Source organism: Erinaceus europaeus, chromosome 13 (assembly GCF_950295315.1).
Source record: "Erinaceus europaeus chromosome 13, mEriEur2.1, whole genome shotgun sequence".
NCBI classification, from domain to species: domain Eukaryota; kingdom Metazoa; phylum Chordata; class Mammalia; order Eulipotyphla; family Erinaceidae; genus Erinaceus; species Erinaceus europaeus.
In genome coordinates, this window is record NC_080174.1 from 41,243,368 (window position 1) to 41,264,452 (window position 21,085).

Below are 21,085 nucleotides of genomic sequence, written 5' to 3' on the forward strand. Positions count from 1 at the left end.
GAACCTCAGAACAGCCTCGCCCTGTGCAGTCATGGTGAAGCGAGGCATTTCCTCTCCATGGAATGGAGATAACAGGTATATCAGTGTTGGACCTGTGATCACTCAGGTAGGGTGTGTGTTTTGTGCCCAGTGCTAAGAGGCAGGTGTTACTTCCCCACTGTACAGATGAAGGTGGTGAGGGGACACAGCCTGGGTCACACAGTTGGCAGGGCTAAAGCAGCCCTCAGCCTCTGCTCAGTGACCATGCAGGCCGTGGCTTGGTTCTCCGGACACTGCTCACTGGGGCCGATTCCTGGAAGCAATATTATACAAATAATTCATCTGAGGCTTCATCCACCTTTGGGAGCCCATGATTTTATGGATGAAGAGAGGAGGGAGGCATGGACAGCAAGTTCACAAGCTTCATGACCCAACTCCTGGGACTTTCCCAGTCTAAGTCTTCTCACTCCGTAAGCTCTCCTTTACATCCTCATGCCCTCACCTCACACTCTGGAGCCACACTGCCACTCCTGAGCCATGTGGCCCCGGACAAGCTGTGCAATTCTCTCTGAGCCCCAGTTCCCTCTTCTGTAACATGATGACAGTGACAGTCTCCACTTCATGTGGTGGTTGTAACGCTCAGAGGAAATGCCTAGCAGGTGGTGGCTGTTGTCCACAAACTTTCCACCTTCTGGGTTCAGGGGTTTGTCAACATGCTCTCTGAAGCCTTGCCAAAAGTCTCCACCCCAGAGGCAGGGTCCTTGTTCCCCCTGAGTTACTGGAGGCCTTGAGTGTATACCATCAGGCTGCTGTCATTCACACCGGGTACCCGCCAGACTCAGGCTTATGTATAGTTCCACGCCCAGCTCAGAGTGGGTACTCAGAAAGCTGAGTTGGGTGCCCAGAGATGGCTCACATGTATGAGGACCTGGCTGGAGCCCCCAACGCTACATAGGAGAGCCATGTAGGCACCAGGGCAGAGCCATGAATGGTGGAGTAGTCAGATGATGTCTCTCTCTTCCTCTTCCTCTCTTCTTCTTCTTCTTCCTCTCTCTCTGTCTCTCTCTCTGAAATTAAAAAAAAAAATGAGGGTGGGGGTAGGCAGCATAATGGTTATGCAAAGAGACTCTCATACCAAAGGCTCCAAAGTCCCAGGTTCAGTCCCCTGCACCACCATAAGCTAGACCTGAACAGTGCTCTGGTAAAGAAAAGGAAGGAAAAGGAAAGAAAAGAAAAGAAAAAGAACGAGAGAGAGAGAGAAATAAGTCCACTGGGAGCAGTAGAATCACACAGGTACTTGGCTTCAGCAGAAAAAAAAAAAAAAGGCATGAACAACTCCATCCTGCCACCCTGCGTCTACAAGGCATGTCCCGATCCCTGCCCAGAGTCCTGTCTTCTCAGAGCTACACACAATCGAGGAGGGTGATACACCATGTAAATAGTATGTGGAAAGTACCACTGAGGACGAGGGTGTCAGAGATGATAGTCAAGCGCTAGCAGCGGCTGATGGTGGGTCTGTGCAGGCCAGCCCATCACTGGACCACCCAGTGTTGTGAAATATCATAGTGGTACCCAGGCCCTGCACCCCAGCAAAGGCAGCTGAACAGGAAATGGGCCCACTCTCTACACTCACCTGTGAGCCATGTCCCACTCTGGGGACTTTACCTACTCTCACTCTGCTCTTCAGAGGAATGGGGAGGGGGGTGGGCCCTCATCTGTCACAGCCAGGCTAATGGCCTGGATTTTTTGGTCTCTGATAAGAGCCACAGCACCCCTGTGGCCCGCACAGAGAACTGCCATCCAGACCGGTCAATCACACACATGTGCACACACCCTGATCTGGGGCCAAATGGAGGCCAAGCAACAGTGGCTCACAATCAGTGTTCACTTACCACTCAACAGCCCAAGAACACTGTTGGTGCTCTCAGTGACTGAGGGGTCAGTTCTTTGAGATGGGGACATGAGCTCAAGAAGTGATGCAGCTTGACCACATGGCCCCTTAGGAGCCAGCCTGCCACCCAGGGGCAGTCTCAGGGCCAACTTTGGCATAAGCAGGTGTTCCAGGGCTTTTGCTAGAGGCTGGATTTGAGCTAAGTTTCAAAGGAGGGGAGGGAGAGGACAAGGTACTTCTGGAGTCACTGTAGATAGGGAGAAGCCCAGCCTGCCCAGTCTCCACCAGGCCAGCTCCAGACACCCACAGACAGCCCAGGAAGCAGTGAGGCTTTATGAGCAGCAGAGAGAAGAGGCCCCACACAGACTCAGGAGCCTGGGACTTGGAGGAAAGATGGAAGGAGGGAATCTGGGGGAGTTGCAGAGGGATGGGGGAAGAAAGGGCAGGGAGGGAGGAACTCAGAGGGGCACAGGGAGGATTAGAAGAAGTGCTCATCTCTGAGGCTCAACACCTAGCCTGATAGGTGGTACTTTCACTGACTCCACAGAGCCTGCAGTAGCTGGCACTCACTGGGGAATGGATCCAGCTTGAGGTCAACTTCCTGCTATGCATCCCCTCTACTGGGTCCACTCATGGGCCCTCTGGACCCTGGGACCTCTCTCAGGAAAAGTCCCAGCTGCAGATCATTCGAATTTTGACTCTTCCGGTAGCGCCACCCTAGCTCGCCCACCCACTGACCTGTTGCTCTGAGTGTTGGTGGGGAGTGGTGTCCTACAGAGGGAAAGCCAGAGAAAGTACCAGAAACTTTCAGCAAGTGGGTGGCTCTTGGGGCAGGGTAGTGTCACCTGGGAACTAATCAGTGGGAGAAAAGAGAGAAGCGAGGAAGAAAGCAGCTAGAAACTAAAAGCTGGTTTATCTGGCAGCAGGGCTAAGTCAAAAATCTGTGCTGAAGAATCAAAAAGCAGGGGTCAGGTGGTGGTGCACCCGGTTGGGTGCACATATTGCAGTGCACAAGGACCTGGGTTCAAGCCCTTGGTCCCCACCTGCAAGGGGAAAGCTTAGCGAGTGATGAAGCAGTGTTACAGGTGTCTCTCTCTCTTCTCTATAGCCCTCTTCTCTCTCGACTTTTGTCTGTTTCTATCTAACAAATAAACAAAGATTTTAAAAAAAGAATCAAGTGGCCAGGTGGTGGCACACCTGGTTAAGCGCACATATTACAGTGCACAAGGACCCAGATTCAAGCCCCTGGTCCCCACCTGCAAAGGGAAGGCTTCATGAATGGTGAAGCAGGGCTGCAGGTGTCTCTCTGTCTCTTTCCCTCTCTCTAACTCCCCCTCCGCTCTCAATTTCTATCTCTATCCAATAATAAATATTTTTTAAAAAGCAAAAAGCAAAAGAGGGTCAACAAAGAGCTCCCCTGGATAGTGCACCTGCTCTGCCATGCGCACAACCCAGGGTCAAGCCACACACCCACAGCACCAGAGAAAGCTTTGGTTGTCTTTCCATCTATCTCTGTCTTTCTAACTGAAAAATGTCGGTTTGAGGCTGTCAGAGATGACCAAAAAAAGCAAAAGAGGCTGCACAGAATGTGGCCTGGTGGCATTGACTGGTTGCTTGCAAGGGCCAGCTCTGCTCAGAGCAGCACAACACAGAGCTGCTCTTTCTGCGTGTCTGGAGGTGGGGCGAGGCTGAGGCTATCCCGCAGGGAGAGGTTCAAAAGCCACATAGGCAGGCAATCCAGTTATTTGGCCTGGTTCCCTCCTCACAGGAGTAGGGAGGCCCCTAAAAAACCAGGAGGATAGTGGCCTTCTGACTAGAGAGCAGGGCCATGAAGTCAGAGCCCAGCTCACCAGGGAAGAGGCCCAAGCTACACCCCACAACAGACATTTGTGCAACACGCAGCAGTCTCCTAGGAGCCTGAGGTGAGGCGGGGTTCCTGGAAAAGATTTCCAGAGAGCCCAGGCAGTACAGGTGTGCCCCCACTGCCTCCCAGCAAGACCCAGGTGCCACATAGTCCTTAGCTTTGCAACGGTGTCCCCAAACCTCAGGAAGAGCTGCAGCTTCCCTGTAGCCCACCTCCCTAGGGACAGCCCAATTCCAATTCCTCCTCTCTGCTCCCTCAGGTCTGATCACTCACCCAAGCCACAGCCCCGCCTCCTAAAGCTCTCTGCACCTCCCTTTCTTGCCATCTTGTGTCACTCTCATGCTGGATGGCCTCCCAACTGCATCCTGCATGATTACAACCTCCTCTCAAACAGGCTCTCAGTGTTAAGTCTTGGCCCCTTCAACCTACAATCTTTAATGGTGATTTATAATCTCTAATTTGGGGGCTTAAGAACCTCAGTTTGCACACCTACGAAATGGGAGACTCCCTCTTGGCTGGGAGGTGATGCAGTATGAACAATACTGGATCCTGAAGCATGAGGTCCTGAGCTCAGTCCCCAGCATTGTGTGTACCAGAGTGATGCTCTGGTTCCCTGTCTTTTTCTTATTTAAACATAAATAAATAGTTGAATTATTTAAAAATTTTAATTATTTATTTTGGATAGAGATAGTGAGAAATTAAGAGGGAAGATAAGACACCTGTAGCATTATTCCACTCATGAAACTTCCCTCCACAGATGGCAACTGGGGGCTTGAACCTGGGGCCTGTAATGTGTGTGCTTTACCAAATGTGCCACTTCCCAGCCCCAAATAAATGATTCTTTAAGTGTAATAACCTCTAGCCCCTGTCAAATCTGATTGTGAAAATACTGTGAAAGCTTTATGTGTTGCAATAAGAAGAAGAGATGTTTTGGGGGGGGGGGCAGGGAAAAAGTTCCCTGAGACTTAGGGAGATCTGGCCAAAGTTCAGACCTGAGTTGGAGGTAGGGCTCTCATGCTGAGTCTGAGTTCTTAAGCAGAAGAAAACTTATGAAATCAACAGTTGTCATTTTTCAAATAGTCCCCTTACGAGACATGCTCCCAAGAGACCGCCACTGCCTCCTGACCTTGGCAAACAAGAAAAGCTCCTGCTTATTGGGCCAATGCAAGGTCAGTGCTCACTACTCTAGTGTCCAACCCACTGATTCCTTGCAACTCTGGAGAGTACACTACTGTTTATCAATAAAGTACTTGGGGTTCAGAGAAGAGAAGTGACATGCCCAAGTCACATCTGAAACAGGTGGTAGACTCAAGACAGAGATCCAAGTTGGAACAACTCTAGGGCTTGAAGAAATACCTCTTGGGTAACAATCTCCATTCCAGGCTGGGGAGACAGTATAATGGTTATGCAAAAGGCTCTCCTGTCGGAGGCTCTAAAGTCCCAGGTTCAATCCCCGGTACCACCATAAGCCAGAACTGAGCAGTGCTCTGGTCTTTCTCTCTCTATCTCTCTCTCATCAAAATAAATAAAAATTTTTAAAAATCTCTATTCTTTGAACAGAATGACCCAGCTTTCAGAAATGATCAGTTCTGTGGTCCCAGGTCAAGGGCTGCATCTATTTACTGGGTTGATGGAAAAGTCATGAAGTGTTTTTCTATGCAAGTCTGTCATGACTTTTCCAACTACCCAATATATATTAGCAGTCAAGTTCAAATGAAAAATGGTGAATCTGGGAGTTGAGCGGTAGCGCAGCAGGTTAAGCGCACATGGCGCAAAGCGCAAGGACTGGTATAAGGATCCCGGTTCAAGCACCCAGCTCCCCACCTGCAGGGCAGTTGCTTCACAGACGGTGAAGCAGGTCTGCAGATGTCTATCTTTCTCTCCCCCTCTCTGTCTTCCCCTCCTCTCTCCATTTCTCTCTGTCCTATCCAACAATGATGACATCAGCAGCAACAACAATAATAACAACAACAACAATAACAAACAAGGGCAACAAAAGGGAAAATAAATAAATACAATTTTTTTTTAAATGGTGAGTTCTACTGAAGCAGGTTGTTTTCAATGTTCTCACTGTAAAATGAACCCAGACTGGGGATGTGAAGAGAGACTGAGCTCTAGTATAGAGGGTCAACTCCCAAAGTAGAGGGACTGCTCCCCAAGGCATTTTATGAAACCTGAGAAAATGAGGTATGGTTTTCCCTTGTGTCACTGGAGCCTTTGAAAGATGAGCAAGCAGAGAATCTGACTGGGGACCTGAGAAAGAATGTTGAGGCAGATTAGGGGGTCAGTGATGAAGGTCAAGGCCTATTCTTCCTGCCCGCCTCAGGGCTGGGTGTGGGGTGTGAGGTGCCACCTGCCTAGAGCCTGGGGCATGAATGAGATGGGCTCTGGAAGGCTGCTGGCCAATAAGATGTTGGGGGATGGGAGACCCCTATTGTACCTGGCTTCCAGAATTTCTTGGCTGTCATCCAGTCCTCCTTGAGATTTTCTGAGTCGGCCTCATCCTCTGAATCTTCCTGGTACGTGGGCTCACCTACCCACTGCAGGCCATAGTCACCAAGGAACCGCTGTAAGGAAATAATGGGGAAGAAGTGCCGGGGCACTGCCAACTCAGACCCTCCCCAGGGAAAAAGAGCAGCAGCCCCATTCCTAACCTCAGGCCTCAGTTTTCAGAGTGAACTGGGCCTAAGAAATATGGCTTTTTTTTTTCTTTAAAAATAAATAATAAAAACTACTGTTCAGCTCTGGCTTCTGGTGGTGTCCGGGATTGAATTTGGGTGCTCGGTACCTCAGTTATGAAAATCTTTTGCATAATCACTATGCTAGCTCCCCAGCCCATTTTGGCTATTTCTCGGCACCTTCTATAGGGTCTGTTTGCAAAATGGGCTCTGTCTGTGTAAAATGGAGGTGACAGCACCTGCCCTGTGAGTTTGTGAGGGTCCAGTAACATAATCCACACCAAGCACCTGACACAGTAAGAACTCAGAGAGCTGCCACTATGGTGGCAGGGAAGCCTGTGGGTCTGGTCGTAGTGCATAGAGGGGAGGACACCCTGCCTTGCAGGACTGACAGGACAGGACATGGTCACAAATATACAACCTCCTTAGCACTGGTCCTCAGCTGTCTCAAGACAACCAGGTTGTCTTCACTTCCTGTTGCTGCATCCTCAGCCCACTCCAACTCAGCTCCATCTCCAAAGCTCATAGGAGCTGTTCCTGTGCAGCCACTAATAAGATGGCCATCTATCAGTCCCGGTGCTGACACTAGTCTTCACCTCTTACAATATGCTGTGGTCCCTTTTCAGCTTCCTTCTCTGCTTTCCTATCTTCGACCCAATATGACATGAAGCCACAGGGCTCAGTTTTACCTATCTCTTTTTCCTGATGGATTTCAGTCAATTTTAAATAGTTATGGACAGTACTCAAGTTTTTGTCTGGTTTGATTCTTGCTGCCAGGGTTGTCACTGTGCTTCTGCAACTGTATGAATCCACCGCTCCCAGTGGACTACTTTTTTTTTTAGAGGATAAGAGGCAAAAAGGAAAAAGAGAGAGACAGAGAAAAAGAGACATCAAAGCACTGTTTCACTGCTTGAGGAGCTTCCCTTGTGCAGGTAATCTTAGACAGTGGCCAGGGATTTGAACCCAGGTCCTTACGCATGGTAAAATATTCACTCTATCAGATGAGCTATCTCCCAGTCCCCTCCCAAGTTTGCACTGAATATAGACCTTACTTTAGAGCTGCAGTCTCAAATTTCCAGATATCTAGGGGGACAGGGAAATGTATAGTAGTTGTGTACCAAACTTTAATCCCTGGTACCATAAGCCAGAGTTGAGCAGTGTTCTGGTCTCCCTCTCTTCCTCTCATTAAGAAAATAAAAATTGGGGCTAGGAGGTAGTTCACCTTATAAAGTGCATGCTTTTCCATGTGTGAGGACCCAGGTTCAAGCCCCTGGCACTACAAAGAAGTACCATACACAGAAACACAAGAAGCTGCATGAATGGTGGTGTGGTGCTGTGGTGTCTCTTCTCTTTTTCTTTCCCCTTCTCTTTCTTCTCTGAACTTTTTTCATTATTATTTGATTGGACAGAGAATTTAAGAGGGAATGGAGGGGAGAGAGACAGAGACACACCTACTTCACCACTTGTGAAGTTTTCCTCCTGCAGGTGGGGAGCAAGGACTTGAACCTGGGTCCTTGTGCATAGTAACACATGCAATTAACCAGGTGCACTACCTACCTGGCCCCCTCTCTGTCTCCTTCTATCTGAAAAAGAAAGAAAGGAAAAAAGAAAGAAAAAGAGAAAGAAAGGAAGGAAGGAAGGAAGAAGGAAAGATGGAGAAAGGGAAAAAAGAAAGTCTGCAGGGATCAGCGGAATTATGTAGGCATGAGGCCTTGGAAGAAAAATAAGAATAAATAAACTTAGATGTTAGACGTCTAAAAGCATTTTAAAGTGAATCCATCCCAAACTATCCCAAACTAAACCCACCTCCTAAGCCTTTCCCCTTCCAGGTCCTCCTCTCTCTTCCACCCAGGCATTTCCCCATGGCCCATTCCCCTCTCTGCCTCAACCCCCAAAAGCTACAAGGCCTGAGTGCCACCACCAAAGTAGGTGAACATACCCACTCTATTCCATCTTGTCTGCCGCCATCCTAATTCAAGCCACAGTCACTTTCCTTCTGAAGAGTTCAAACTAGCCTTGTCTCTGCTTCCCACCATCCACTCCTGGATGGACCCCCCTATGGCTCCCCAGTCTAGAGGAGCAGAAAGCAGCCCTGAAGGATGGGATAGCCCTCAGGATATGGTCCCTCTGGCACTTTCCACTTCCTGCTCCTCATAACCACTTACCCTAAGCCTCAACGATATGGTGGGAGGTGGAGCCCTTCATCTCCTCAGCCTAGATCTTCTTTCCCTGGCCTCCTCCCTTATCTGCTAAGATCTCTAGCCCAATGTGGCCCACAGGTGGCCCAAATCCCAGTTCTTCTCTAGTCTGGTGTCCATTTAATAATTTCATTATTCACAGCTGGTAAGCTAGCACAGTATCTAGAGTGTTGGACCTACAAGTGTGAGGTCCCAAATTCAATCCCCAGCATCGTGGGTGCCAAAGTGAAACTCCAGTGTTTACGCTCACCTCTCTCTATATTACTAATAAAATCTTTAGAAATAAAATAATAATTTGTGGCCTAGGAAGTGGTGCAACAGAGAAAACTTTGGACTTGTAACCATGAGGTCCTGGCCCCAGCATCATAGGTACCAGAGTGATGCTCTGGTTCTCATTCTCTCTCTCAGTGATAAGTAAATAAAGCTTTTAAAGAATATTTCACCATCCTCTCTGTACTTCCATATCTTTTTGTGAACTTGTTTATGTCCCTGCCTCTCCAGATTGGAAGCCCCAAGAGGGCAGTGCCCAAACAGGAGAAACTGTATGAGTGTGTTACATTAACAAAGCAGTAAATATATGAATGTTGTGAACAGGGGTGCCTCAGTGCCCTCCCCACTCACAACAACTGCTCAGAGAAGCCCCAAAGGAAACCAGCATTCCCAGCAGGTCACTCGGGGAGCAGCTGTGTTTACCCATAGGCCCAAGCACCAACAGGCCCTAGAGGTGAGGCTCTTGGCTGCAGCTGTGGCTTGGGGGTTTGTTTCTGTGGCCTCAAATTAGGTTGGGGATTTGGAAACCAACTCTGGGTGGAGAGGGAGAGGTTAGACTCAAGAAAAAGGCTTCTGGTAGGGCTAGTGAGAGTGTGTGGGTTGGGGAAATGGAAGGAGCATGGGTGCCCAAGACCCTCTCTAATGCCCAGGGTCCCTCTAGCTTAAGACTACTGCATGAATTGGGGAGTGTGTAAGGGCAAGAAAGGCAACACGGGTTGAGTGAGATGCAGGCTCAGAGGCAGGGATGGCCCTAATGGTACTCACGCATGGCCAGGCACCAAGACTAGGTCCTGGGAGTGCAGTACGAAGCAGGAGAAACGTGGTCCCTCCTCCATTGTGGAGAGGAGGCACTGAGAAAGCACAGGACCAGAGCTGCCCTGGTCAGAAGTTGGGGAGGGCCCCCCTAGGGAAGGGCCCCTAGCTGGATTTGAGACTAAAGAGAGAGGAAAACTCACCAGGGGAAGGGGTGAGAAGCACTTCAGGAAGAAGGTCACGAAAGAACTCTGTGTGGTCAGAGAAGCAGGGGAAGGACTATATTGCTGAGGGAGAGGTGACAGGGTCTTCCCAAGCCTGAGAGGAGAAGCATGGCTGACACCCACGCCTCCCAACACCTACCACACTGGTGAGTCCTATGAAGGAAAGACAGGGCAGAGCCCCTGTGTGGGTTTGTGAGAGGTGGGCTGTGAGCCAGGTTCGCTGCCTCTCACCTCCATCTCCCCAACCTGCCGCTGCAGCTTCTCGCACCTGATCTCCAGCTCTTCCTGCCGCTGCAGACTGGCCTTGCCTTCCAGGAAAGATGGGAAGGGGTTCCGCTGCCCCAGCAGGGAGGAGGCCAGGCCACCCGGGCCTTGACCAGCACTCTGCCCTGCCGGTAATCTGGAGAGGCTTCACCTTGAGGACTAGAGGGATCCCCTCGAGAACTGCCTCTTGGCTTCTTTCTTGTCTTTGTGATCAGTGGCTAACCTCTAAGGGAGGCCTCTGACTTGCCCCCTCACTATAGAGCAAGGCTTCCCAGAGGACTGTCTCCTCCATGCAGGGCTCAGGGCAGGGCTCTGGCTGTACTAAGACCAGGAGGGCACTGTTCTGGGTGTATCACTGCCACTCTCTGGGCACAACTGTAGAGACCCAACCATGGGGTTCAAGTCGATGTTCATGGAGTCCTGATACCCAGGGGTCACTGGCCCAGGGGATGTGAGGCAGGGGGACCAATGAGCTGCAGGGAGAACCTTTTACCCTGGTTTTCCTGGAGGTTCTGCACCAATTCCTCCAGGGCCTGTATCTTCTGATCCTGTAGCAACAAGACATGGAGGGTGGCAGAGGTGAGAGACACTGACTGGTGGGTGGTTCAAGAGCCCCAGAGTACCCCTTTCAAGTGGGGAGATCCTGAGTCCTTGTTCCCGCCCCTCTTTGGGCACTCCTGCACCTCTGATGACCCCTGTGGTTCCACTACAGTAAAAGAGCTCTTGGAATATCCCAGAGCTCAACAGTCACTGCTACTGCCCAGTTCAAGGTCACTGAGCCTTACGCGGCTACTCATGTCACAGGAATATAAACCTGCCATAAGATGGCCACACATGATTCTCAACCTCAACTGGGTGGTTCAGTGGGGGAGGTAGTTCGCCTGGCCTACTGCAAAGGTAGCCTCATTGTCTCGCCAGGTCAGTTCCCTCCAGTCCTCAGCTTGGACCCTGGCCCTATTCCATCGGGGTCCCACCTTGATCAGAATCTCGTCAGTCTGGCTTTTCACCTGTCGCTCCAGATCCCGCAAATTCTTCATCAAGGTGGCCATGTGGTCCGAGTCATAGGATTCAGGGACTGCCAAGCAGACAGTTTTAGAGCCTAGGCCTAGAGCTGGGGCTGAGGTGTGGGGGCCCAGGGGAAGGGGAGAGGGATCATCCCCAGGAGTACAAATAAGTAGTTACCACTGAGGAAAAGGGACTGTTGCAACACTTTCATAAATCAACCTAGGCATATGCTTCCAGTGTAACTGAGGAAATGAGCATCTTTGGGAATCAGGCATTGATTCCCACAGAGATCCAATCACTTGTCCAAGGTGTATAATAGGAAGTGTGAGCCACCCTGAAGTATTGCTCTAAGGCTCATTCTCAACTGAATCATCCCTCTAAATCTTCCCTCCTACACAGCAAATGGAGGAGCAGGTTAGACAACATTGAAAGCAAATCTCATGCTTCGGAATCCACTGCTTTACCACCGTGCCACCTCCCGGACCACAGATACTGGCTTTTTGACTGAAGGGCTGTGAGACCAGGCTCTTTCTCTCTCCTCTTCTACTATAGTCCCCCTACATGTAAGTGGATCACCTGAATATGCTGACTGAGGGGGTCCCATCCCCATTTCACAGAGGAGGGAATGGAGGCCAGAAATTGTTTCCTCAAGATACCAGCTAGTGGGAAATGCTAACCTGAGACTACCTTCACCTCTACACAGTTCATCCTGCCTGCCCATGACTCCCCTATACTAGGACAGTTCAATCCACCCCTCAGAGAAGCCACGCTCATGAGCACCCTCCTACTTTAGGCACCTCCGTGATCACAGTCCTTGGGGGTGGTATAACCAGACTGTCTAGAGGACTCTGTGCCTTGCCTGAACCCCAGAAACAGACAACTGAAGGCTGAGCTTCATGGGCTAGCTTTGTTCCTCTCAGCTCCTAAATCCCAGACCCACAGATACCGAACAAGTCTTGAGAGCCTCCAGCTATAGTCTGACCTGGGGCTTGGTCACACCTCATAAGGGTGGGGCCCAAGTGGATTTATGTCAAAGCAGGTCCTGGACCATGGTAAGCCAGGTGAAGAGGCAGTTACCTCAGATTCAATCGGCAAGAGCAGATGCCATTTCTCTCTGGACTTTGTCCCTTCTCTGGAGCTTCCTGCTGCTGGGAACCCAGAGCCCCCTGATCTCACCTTGCCTACTCACAGGAGCACCTATGTGACCATAGCAAGAAGGAACAGAGATCTTTTCTTCTGACTCAGGTCCTTCGTTGAGCATGTCCACTTCGTCTTCTGGAGATAGAGATACAGAGGAAACTAGGGTCTGGGGTACAGGTCTGGGTGAAATAGCCTGTACCTGTGCATGCCTCACCCCTATGTATGAGTAAGAATACAACTAGAACAGATCTCTTGTAGAGGAGAGGGGATCCTGAGTGGCCAAATCACAGTAGGGTTGGGATCCAAAGGTCTGAACCCACAGGCGTCAGGACAGCCATGGAGGACAAGACTTGGAAGACTGTCAGGGCATGGTGGCCTGGGGTCTAGTCCTCCAAACTGGGCAGCCTCCAAACCGCCCCCCTCAATACACACACACACACACACACACACATACACACACTGTAGTGGAAAGGTTTAAATGTTAGCAATGATACTAACACATTGGTGCTAATCTAGGAGTCGCTAGGAAAGAGCCTGTGCTCAGGGAGGGGAGCTGCAAGGGGCAGCTGCTCCTGTCAGCAGAGGTGTTAACTACACTCCATTCATCTGCCCAACTGCAAGGAGACTCAGCAGCTGGAAGGTGAGAGGGACCCCAGGGCAGAGCCCATGCTTACCATCTCCATAGATCTTTAAGCTTCGTCTTCTAGGAATGCAGGAAGGAAAAGGAAAGGAAGACAGACAAGTTAAGTACCCCTGGGTGTCATCTGGAATAAGCTCAGGACTCAGGTCCCCAGCTGAGCCTAAAAGATTCAGAGGCTAGACCTTTCCTTCGTGATGACATACACTCCTGGTACCAGAGTGAACCTAGGAAATGGGGAGGTGTCCAACTCCTCCTCACAAGAGAATATGGAGAAGCTGAAGGGCAGAGTCTTGGATGGAAGATGACAGGAATTCCCTAGTCCAGGAATCCAAACCCAGACCTGCCTTAAAGTAGCTGGGGAAACCCAGGTTTATCATTTAACCTTTTTGAATGTTAGAAATAACATAGTATCTCCCAGAAGAAGATATAAAGAGAAAGACTGGGGATTTAATTCTGTAGTAGAATGCAAATTTCACTTGTAGGAGGCTCTAGGTTCCATTACCAGAAACAAATAAGCAAAAAGACAGAGAGAGAGAGAAGATTGTGAGAGAAAGCTACCTAATTCCTCAGAGTTTTCCCCAAGCCACTAAGAGTCACCCTCCCAGTCCACAGGGGAACAGGAGCAGGAGGCAGGGGAACAGACATGAACACCCCAGGAGGCCAGGTCCTTACCCGGAGTTCACAGATTCCGACTGCAGAGGTACTCTCCGGGTCTTACCAAGGGAAGCCAGAGGTGAGCTCATAGTTCGGCTTCTAGATGCTGACTGTCAGGAACTCCCTGAGGAGAAGGAAGCCAGGCCTTGGGTACAGAGAAAACCCAGGGATTCCAAACCAGAACATGGCTCAAAACCTCCTCATTTTGGGTTATTTTTCCCAAGGAGCAGCACCTTCTTCCCACTGTACCTGTGAGAGTTTCTGGAGGCAGGTTAGCCTCAGGATCCCTGTGTTGATATCTACATGCCCTTCTGAATTTCTGACTCTTTGATCTGATTCTGGTTGTCTCTGGCCTGGCAATGCTGAGGAAAAACAATGGCAGTGGGGTGGAGTGGGATAAAGTGGGGTACAGAGATGAGCCAGGAACCTGGAGCACCCCCCAAACGTAAAACCCAGGCACAAAACTACACAGAAAGCCTCAGGACTGTGTCCAGACAGCAAGGAGCTGGTCAACACAAAGTCCATTATGTCTGCCTCTTCTCCCACCAGAAACTAGATACCATTGTATTACATCAGAGCTAGAGAGAGGCAAACCAAAGGCAGAGTTCAACCAAGTCACAGTCCTCATGCATGAAGGTATGAATATAAGAAATATTTATATTGCACCAAAGTAGAAGACTGGGGGGGGGGGGGGCGATGACGACTGTTTGAGTTTTGGATCATGATGGCAGAGGAGGACCTAGAGGGGGTTGAATTGTTATGTGGAAAACTGAGAAATGTTACACATGTGCAAACTACTGTGTTTTACTGTTGACTATAAACTATTAATCCCCCAATAAAGAAAAGAAGAAGAAGAAAAGAAACATTTGCTTTATCCACAATTCCTGGCTTACTCCTCCCCCAAACACTGGGATTTCCTAAGTCTTAAGAGCAATAAAGTTATCTTTTATTGTTTGAATGTGGTAACCTTTGGAAAAGCACCTAAATATGGCACATTTGCCCAGAGAATCATGTGATTAAAGGGGCTGGAGACTTGAGTTCAACTGTGAATGTTCAGTGATTAGTCATCTGTACCTATGTAATGAAACCTCCATAAAAATTCCAAAAGGGGGCGCACCACCCGCCGGGCTTTGCACCAGCCACGAGGGAGCATCTGAGGCCCAAGCACCCGCGTGGCAGCAGAAAGGTGATAAGTATGATACTTCCATAATACATTCGGATGTTTTCAGCTAAGTGCACTTCGGAAGCATGAGGCTCCTTCAAATGTTGCCTGAAATTTGTCCTTGTAGACTCCCATGCTCAACTGCAACATTTACAGTTCACAATGGAGCTACTGTACTGACTAGTGGAAGGAGGAGATTCCGAAGATAGAGAGATTAGCCATCGGTCTTTGAAATTTCCTGTGGTCTATTTCAATCTAAATGCAAAGGACATGGAAAAATCAAGTGCTCAAGTGGTTTAAATATGTTTTGGATATTTCTATTTATAGACTACAGTATTTTTCCAATTAAAATTCTCAGTTGTCATGGAGAAGGTTATGTCTTTTTCTTAAAAAAGAAAGAAAAGAAGAAGAAAAAAAAACAAGAAGCAGGAGAGGAAACTAGTGAGTACAGAATATGTTTTGCAAGCCTGAGGACTCAGGTATGATTCTGGCACAATGTATGTCAGGGTGGTGCTTTCTCTCTCATAAAACAACTAAGACAAGTCATGTGTTCTACCAAGTGGACTATCTCCCAGACAGAACTTTCTTAAGCACTAAGTTGACATGCCACCTCCCTGCTAAAAATTCTCCATGGCTACTTGTCACCTACTGAAAACAAATACAAGATTCTGGGGTCTGGGAGATGGCTGAGCAGGTAAAGGCCATGCTTTACCACATATGAGACCCTGGCTTCAAACTATGGCAACACACAAGAGCAACCATGCATAGCACCAAGGAACTGCATGAATGGTGTAGTGCTGCTTTAGTTTCCCTTTCTCTTTTTTAAAAATTATTTTTAAATCATTTTCTTTTATATTTATTTATTCCCTTTTGTTGCCCTTGTTTTATTGTTATGATTATTGTTGTTGTTATTGATATCGTCACTGTTGCTAGATAGGACAGAAAGAAATGGAGAGAGGAGGGGAAGACAGAGAGGGGGAGAGAAAGAGAGACACCTGCAGACCTGCTTCACCGCCTGTGAAGTGACTCCCCTGCAGGTGGGGAGCCGGGGGCTCAAACCAGGATCCTTACGTGGGTCCTTGCGCTTTGCACCACATGCACTTAACCTGCTGCACTACCACCCGACTCCCTAAAAAGTATTTTTTAATTTCATTTTCTTTTTATTTGATACGACAGAGAAACTGAGAGGGGAAATAGCATGGGAGAGACACCTGCAGCAATGCTCCACTACTCGTGAAGTTTCCCCCTTGCAAATGGGCACCAGGAACTTGAGCCCATGGCCTTAGACATAGTAGTGTGTGCACTAATATCAGTGCATGACTACCTGATCCCTATTTGTTTTATTTTAGGGAAAAAGAGACAAACAGATACTACAACTCTGATCAACTCTGGTTTCTGGTGCCGCTGGGGACTGACCCTGAGACCTCAGAGTCTCAGGTGCAAAAGTCTTTTGGTATGTCCATTGTTCTGTTTCCCCTAGCTCTTTTTCTTTCTCTCTCCTCCTCTACCTCAAGATATTGGTTAAAAACTGGGCTGAGGATGCAGTTCAGTATTCAACAGTATTATGTGCTAGGCCCTAAGTTCATCCCCTGGTGCCACATAAAAGATGAAAAATTCTTTAGCACAGATGATCTATCTGATCCCTGCCTGTGTCCTCTGACATCATTATCTGTAGCCCACCTCCCATCCCCTATCACACACATTCCGGCCACTCTGAACCGCCTGCTAACTCTCAAACATGCTGGGCTTTTGTACACATAACTCCCCTAGCTTGAAATCTCCTCCTTGAAGGGTATCCCCATTTTATACCCAGCCCTCCCTTAACTAAGCTAACTCATTTTTTCTCAGCTTGTTAGTTAAATTTTAACATTTTACTTTAAATATTTTATTTATTTACACAAGATAGAGAAGGAGAGCAAAAACCAAAGCACCATTCTGGAAGACAGGATGCCAAGGAATCAAACTTGGGATCTTGAGCTTCCCAGTTCAGTATTCTATACAACTGTAGTATACCACACAAATCAAGAAAGTGACTTTATACACTTTGTGTGCATTGTCCTATGCCATTTCATCCCATGTGCAGATTCCTATAACCACAGCTGCAATCTAGATACATAAATATTCCATCACCACAAAGAATCTCTCTCATGCTACTGTTTAGAATCATATCCATTCTCCTCTCTACCACCATCTTTAACCCCAGCAATCACTACTTGGCTTTCTAGTTTATAATTTTTTAAAGAACATTGTGTATGTAGATCACACAGTATGTGGCTTAAAAAAAAAGCTTTGAGGGAGACTGGTGGTAGTGCAGCAGGTTAAGCACATGTGGTTCAAAGTGCAAGGACTGGCATAATGATCCAGGTTCGAGCTCCCAGCTCCCCATCTACAGGGAGGTTGCTTCACAAGTAGTGAAGCAGGTCTGCAGGTGTCTGTCTTTCTCTCCCCCTTTCTCCATTTCTCTCTGTCCTATCCAACAACGACAACAATAAAAAAGGGCAACAAAAGATATTTTTAAAAAGCTTTTGAGATATAATTCACATTCTTAACTCTTTTGAAGTGCATAATTCATTTTTTTTAGTATGTTCATATTGTGAAACCACCATCACAATATATATACATATATATATATATCTTTGTTTTTTTAATATTTATTTATTCCATTTTTTGCCCTTGTTTTTTTTTCCTCATATTTATTTATTTATTCCCTTTGGTTGCCCTTGTTGTCTTATTGTTGTAGTTATTATTGTTGTTGTTATTGATGTCGTCACTGTTGGATAGGACAGAGAGAAATGGAGAGAGGAGGGGAAGACAGAGAGGGGGAGAGAAAGATAGACACCTGCAGACCTGCTTCACCATCTGTGAAGCGACTCCCCTGCAGGTGGGGAGCCGGGGGCTCGAACCGGGATCCTTACGCCGGTCCTTGTGCTTTGCACACGCTGCACTACCGCTTGTATCCCTTGTTTGTTTTTTTTGCCTCCAGGGTTATTGCTGGGCCTCGGTGCCTGCATCACGAATCCACTGCTCCTGGAGGCCATTTTTCCCATTTTGTTGCCTTTGTTGTTGTGATTGTTGCCTTGCTGTTGTTGCTGTTGGATAGGACAGAGAAATCAAGAGGGGAGGGGGAGAAAGGGGGAAGGAGAGAGACAGACACCTGCAGACCTGCCTCATCGCTTGTGAAGGGACCCCCAGCAGGTGGGGAGCTGGGGGATCTAACGTTGGTCCCTAAGCTTCACACCATGTGCACTTAACCCGCCCTTGACACCCTGGCCCTTCATCACAATAAATTTTTAGAACATTTTCTCCCACCTTCTTACTAACCAGTCCCTATCATGCTTAGCTTCTAACATCAGAGGAGATTTGGCAGGTTCAGGTTGGTGCAGCTATAGACTGGAACATTCTCATCATGCTAAAAAGTTCCAGGCACTGTGACCTGAGAGTTAGAACCGGTCTTGTATGAATGAGGTCCTGAGTTAGATCCCTGGTATTGCATAAGCCAGTCATGCTCTGGTTCTTTCTTTCTCTCTCTTGCTATTAAACAAAACATTAAAAGGAAAAGTTCTTGCAGCCTGGGAAATGGCACAGTGGATAAAGAGCTGGACACTCATGACTTAGCACCCAAATACAATCCCTTGGCATAGCATGTGCCAGAGTGAGGCTCTGGTTCTCTCTCTCTCTCTCTCTCTCCCCCCTCCCCACTTCCTCCCTTTTATAAATAAATGCATCTTTTAAAAAAATAGAAAAATCTCAGTGTCTTTAATAACTAAAATTGTCCTGCATGAATTCCCATGGACTTAATATTCTTCCTTTTCCAAGTTCTTATTTCTACCCTAGAAAAGAAATCATTAAAAAGACAGAAACTAGGGGACAGGCAGTGGGGCAATTGGCTGAATGCACATTACCATGTGCAAGGTCCTGGGTTCAAGCCCTTGGTCTCCACCTACAGAGAATAAATGCTATGAGTGATAAAGTAGTGCTGCAGGTGTTTTTCTCTCTCCCTTTCCTCTGTAAACATCTCTCTGTCCTAGCAAATAAAAGGAAAATAAAAAATAAAAAAATAAAAAAGGAGGGAGTCGGGCTGTAGCGCAGCAGATTAAGCGCAGGTCGCTCAAAGTGCAGGGACCGATGTAAGGATCCCGGTTCCAGCCCTGGCTCCCCACCTGCAGGGGAGTCGCTTCACAAGCAGTGAAGCAGGTCTGCAGGTGTCTATCTTTCTCTCCTCCTCTCTGTCTTCCCCTCCTCTCTCCATTTCTCTTTGTCCTATCTAACAACGATGACAACAATAATAACTGCAATAATAAAACAACAAGAGCAACAAAAGGGAATAAATAAATATTTAAAATAAATAAATAAGTAAATAAAAAAGGAAAATGGTTGCCAGAAGTAGCAGATTCACTTTGCAGGCACCAAGCACCATTGATACCCTCAGTGGCATAAGAAAAAAAGACAGAATTTAACAAGTGTTGGTAAGAAGGGTGGTGTGGGGAAACTAGAATCTTTGTTGGGATGTAAAATAGTGCAGCTGCTATGGAAAACAGTCTGGAAGTTTCTCAATGGGTAAACACAATTTGTGGCTCAGCAATTCTACTCCTAAGCATGTACACAAGAAAAATGAAAACGTGTTCACACAAAAACTTGTATACACGTTCATTAGCAGCATTATTCACGATAGTGAAAAAGCAGAAACAACCCAGATGTCCCTCAGCCAATGAATGGGTCCTCAAATGTGGTATATACTAACAATGGAGTTTATTCAGCAATAAAAAGAAACAGAACACACACTACAACATGAAAGGACATTGAAAACACTACGTTAAAGGAAAGAAGTCTGTCGCAAAAGGGCACATATTGTTATAATTTACAAGAAATGTCTAGAATGAGCAAACAGAGAAAGTAGGTTACTGTTTGCCTAGGGCTGGGGCAGCTGAAGGAAATAAGTGGGGGTAAGTACTAAAGGGTTGTGCTTCTAGGCTAATGAAAATGTTCTGAAATTGATGATGGTTGCATCACTCAATGAACGACTAAAAACGACATAATTACATATATGTGAATTATATCTCAACAAAGCTACCGTTAAAAAGAGACCTGGGGGGCCGGGTCGTGGTGCACCTGGCTGAGTGCATGTTACAATGCACAAAGAACCCAGGTTCAAGCCCCGGGGCCCCACCCACAGGGGGAAAAGCTTTGCGAGTGGTGAAGCAGGGCTGCAGGTGTCTGTCTCTCTTCCTCTCTATCTCCCCTTCCTCTCCACTTCTGACTGTCTCTATCCAATAAATAAATAAAGATAATAAAAAAATAAAGACCTGGTCCCCAAACCAAAGCCAACATCTTCCCTCAAAATAAGCTCCTGCTGCTTTCCCCTTCAATCCAACCACATTTTTTCCCTCTCCTTCCCTCTTCATCCATGTTCCCAAACACTTGAGGTTAAACTTCAACACCTCACACAGGGCTCCTTCCTTTCCGTGCCCTGTTGGCCACCCTCATGAGGTGCGGCTGGTGCTCGAGGCGTGACTTCCACCACCACCCAACCCCGCCCCGGAGCAAAGTAGGCTCCTCCCGCCTCCACGCGTCGCAACGGAGATACGGAGAGAGGGGCCCGAATCCCTTGCCCAAGATGTCAGAGTTCTGCAAGAGGAACTAGGCCGCGGGACTCGGAATCAAGACTCTCAGTACGATGTCCTCGGCCTGCTCGGAAGACACTGGGTTCAGAAAGGCCTGGGGCCGGGACTCACCGCGCAGAGCCCCGGAGCCGTCCTGCGGCGCCGCCATCTTGTTGTCACGCGGTTTCCTAGGCGACCAGGACCCTTGCGCTTCTCATTGGCTAGTTGGAGGGGGAGGAGAGCAACCTGCTTTGTCCGTGGCGGAGATGGGCGTAGCCTGTCTGTGCTCGAATCGTATTGGCCCACTTACCGCGAGGTACTGCAAATCCCAGAACCCACCGCTTTGAGCGCGCTCGGGTTTATGGAAATAGGAAAATTCATTCTTTCAGTCTCAGCAAGAAACTGAGACGCTGGGGTTAGATGCTGGAAGCAGCTGGAAGCCTCTGGCTGTGCACGTGTGATCCCAGAAATGCCACTGTTACTAAATGGATTTTTGGGGAAAATGTTTGCCTTTCTGGTCCTGTTTCCCAACCTGATTAGTGCAGTATGTTTTAGGGGCGATTTAAGCCTTTTAAATGATACAAGTACCTGACCAAAAAAAAAAAAAAAAACTTTTTTTTAAAACCTGGGCACTGCTCATCTATGGTTTATGGTGATGGCAGGGATTGAACCTGGGACCTTGTAACTTAAAGCATGAAAGTCTTTGGCATGATCATTATGGTATTATCCTGGCCCGTAACAAATATTTCTCTTTTTTAAATTG

At 47.9% G+C, this 21,085-nt stretch overlaps 1 protein-coding gene across 5 annotated transcripts in view; it reads right to left on the reverse strand.

Moving 5' to 3' along the window:
* The window catches only part of UBXN11 (UBX domain protein 11), a 28,131-nt gene extending 7,620 nt beyond the window's left edge, over positions 1–20,511 (reverse strand). For 2 of the 5 annotated variants that reach the window (XM_060205594.1, XM_060205590.1), the window contains exons 1-8: positions 20,455–20,511; positions 13,579–13,684; positions 12,941–12,969; positions 12,303–12,401; positions 11,096–11,196; positions 10,615–10,669; positions 10,089–10,246; positions 6,175–6,301 (exon numbers count right to left, since the gene is read on the reverse strand). In XM_060205594.1, the coding sequence (XP_060061577.1) occupies positions 6,175–6,301; positions 10,089–10,246; positions 10,615–10,669; positions 11,096–11,196; positions 12,303–12,401; positions 12,941–12,969; positions 13,579–13,649 (640 nt within the window). In that variant the 5' untranslated portion in view covers positions 13,650–13,684; positions 20,455–20,511. Of the gene's footprint in view, positions 1–6,174; positions 6,302–10,088; positions 10,247–10,614; positions 10,670–11,095; positions 11,197–12,302; positions 12,402–12,940; positions 12,970–13,578; positions 13,685–13,809; positions 13,902–20,454 lie in introns of those variants that run through there. The other 3 variants (XM_060205592.1, XM_060205591.1, XM_060205593.1) reach the window with 3 other exon arrangements.
* Positions 20,512–21,085: the final 574 nt, after the last annotated feature.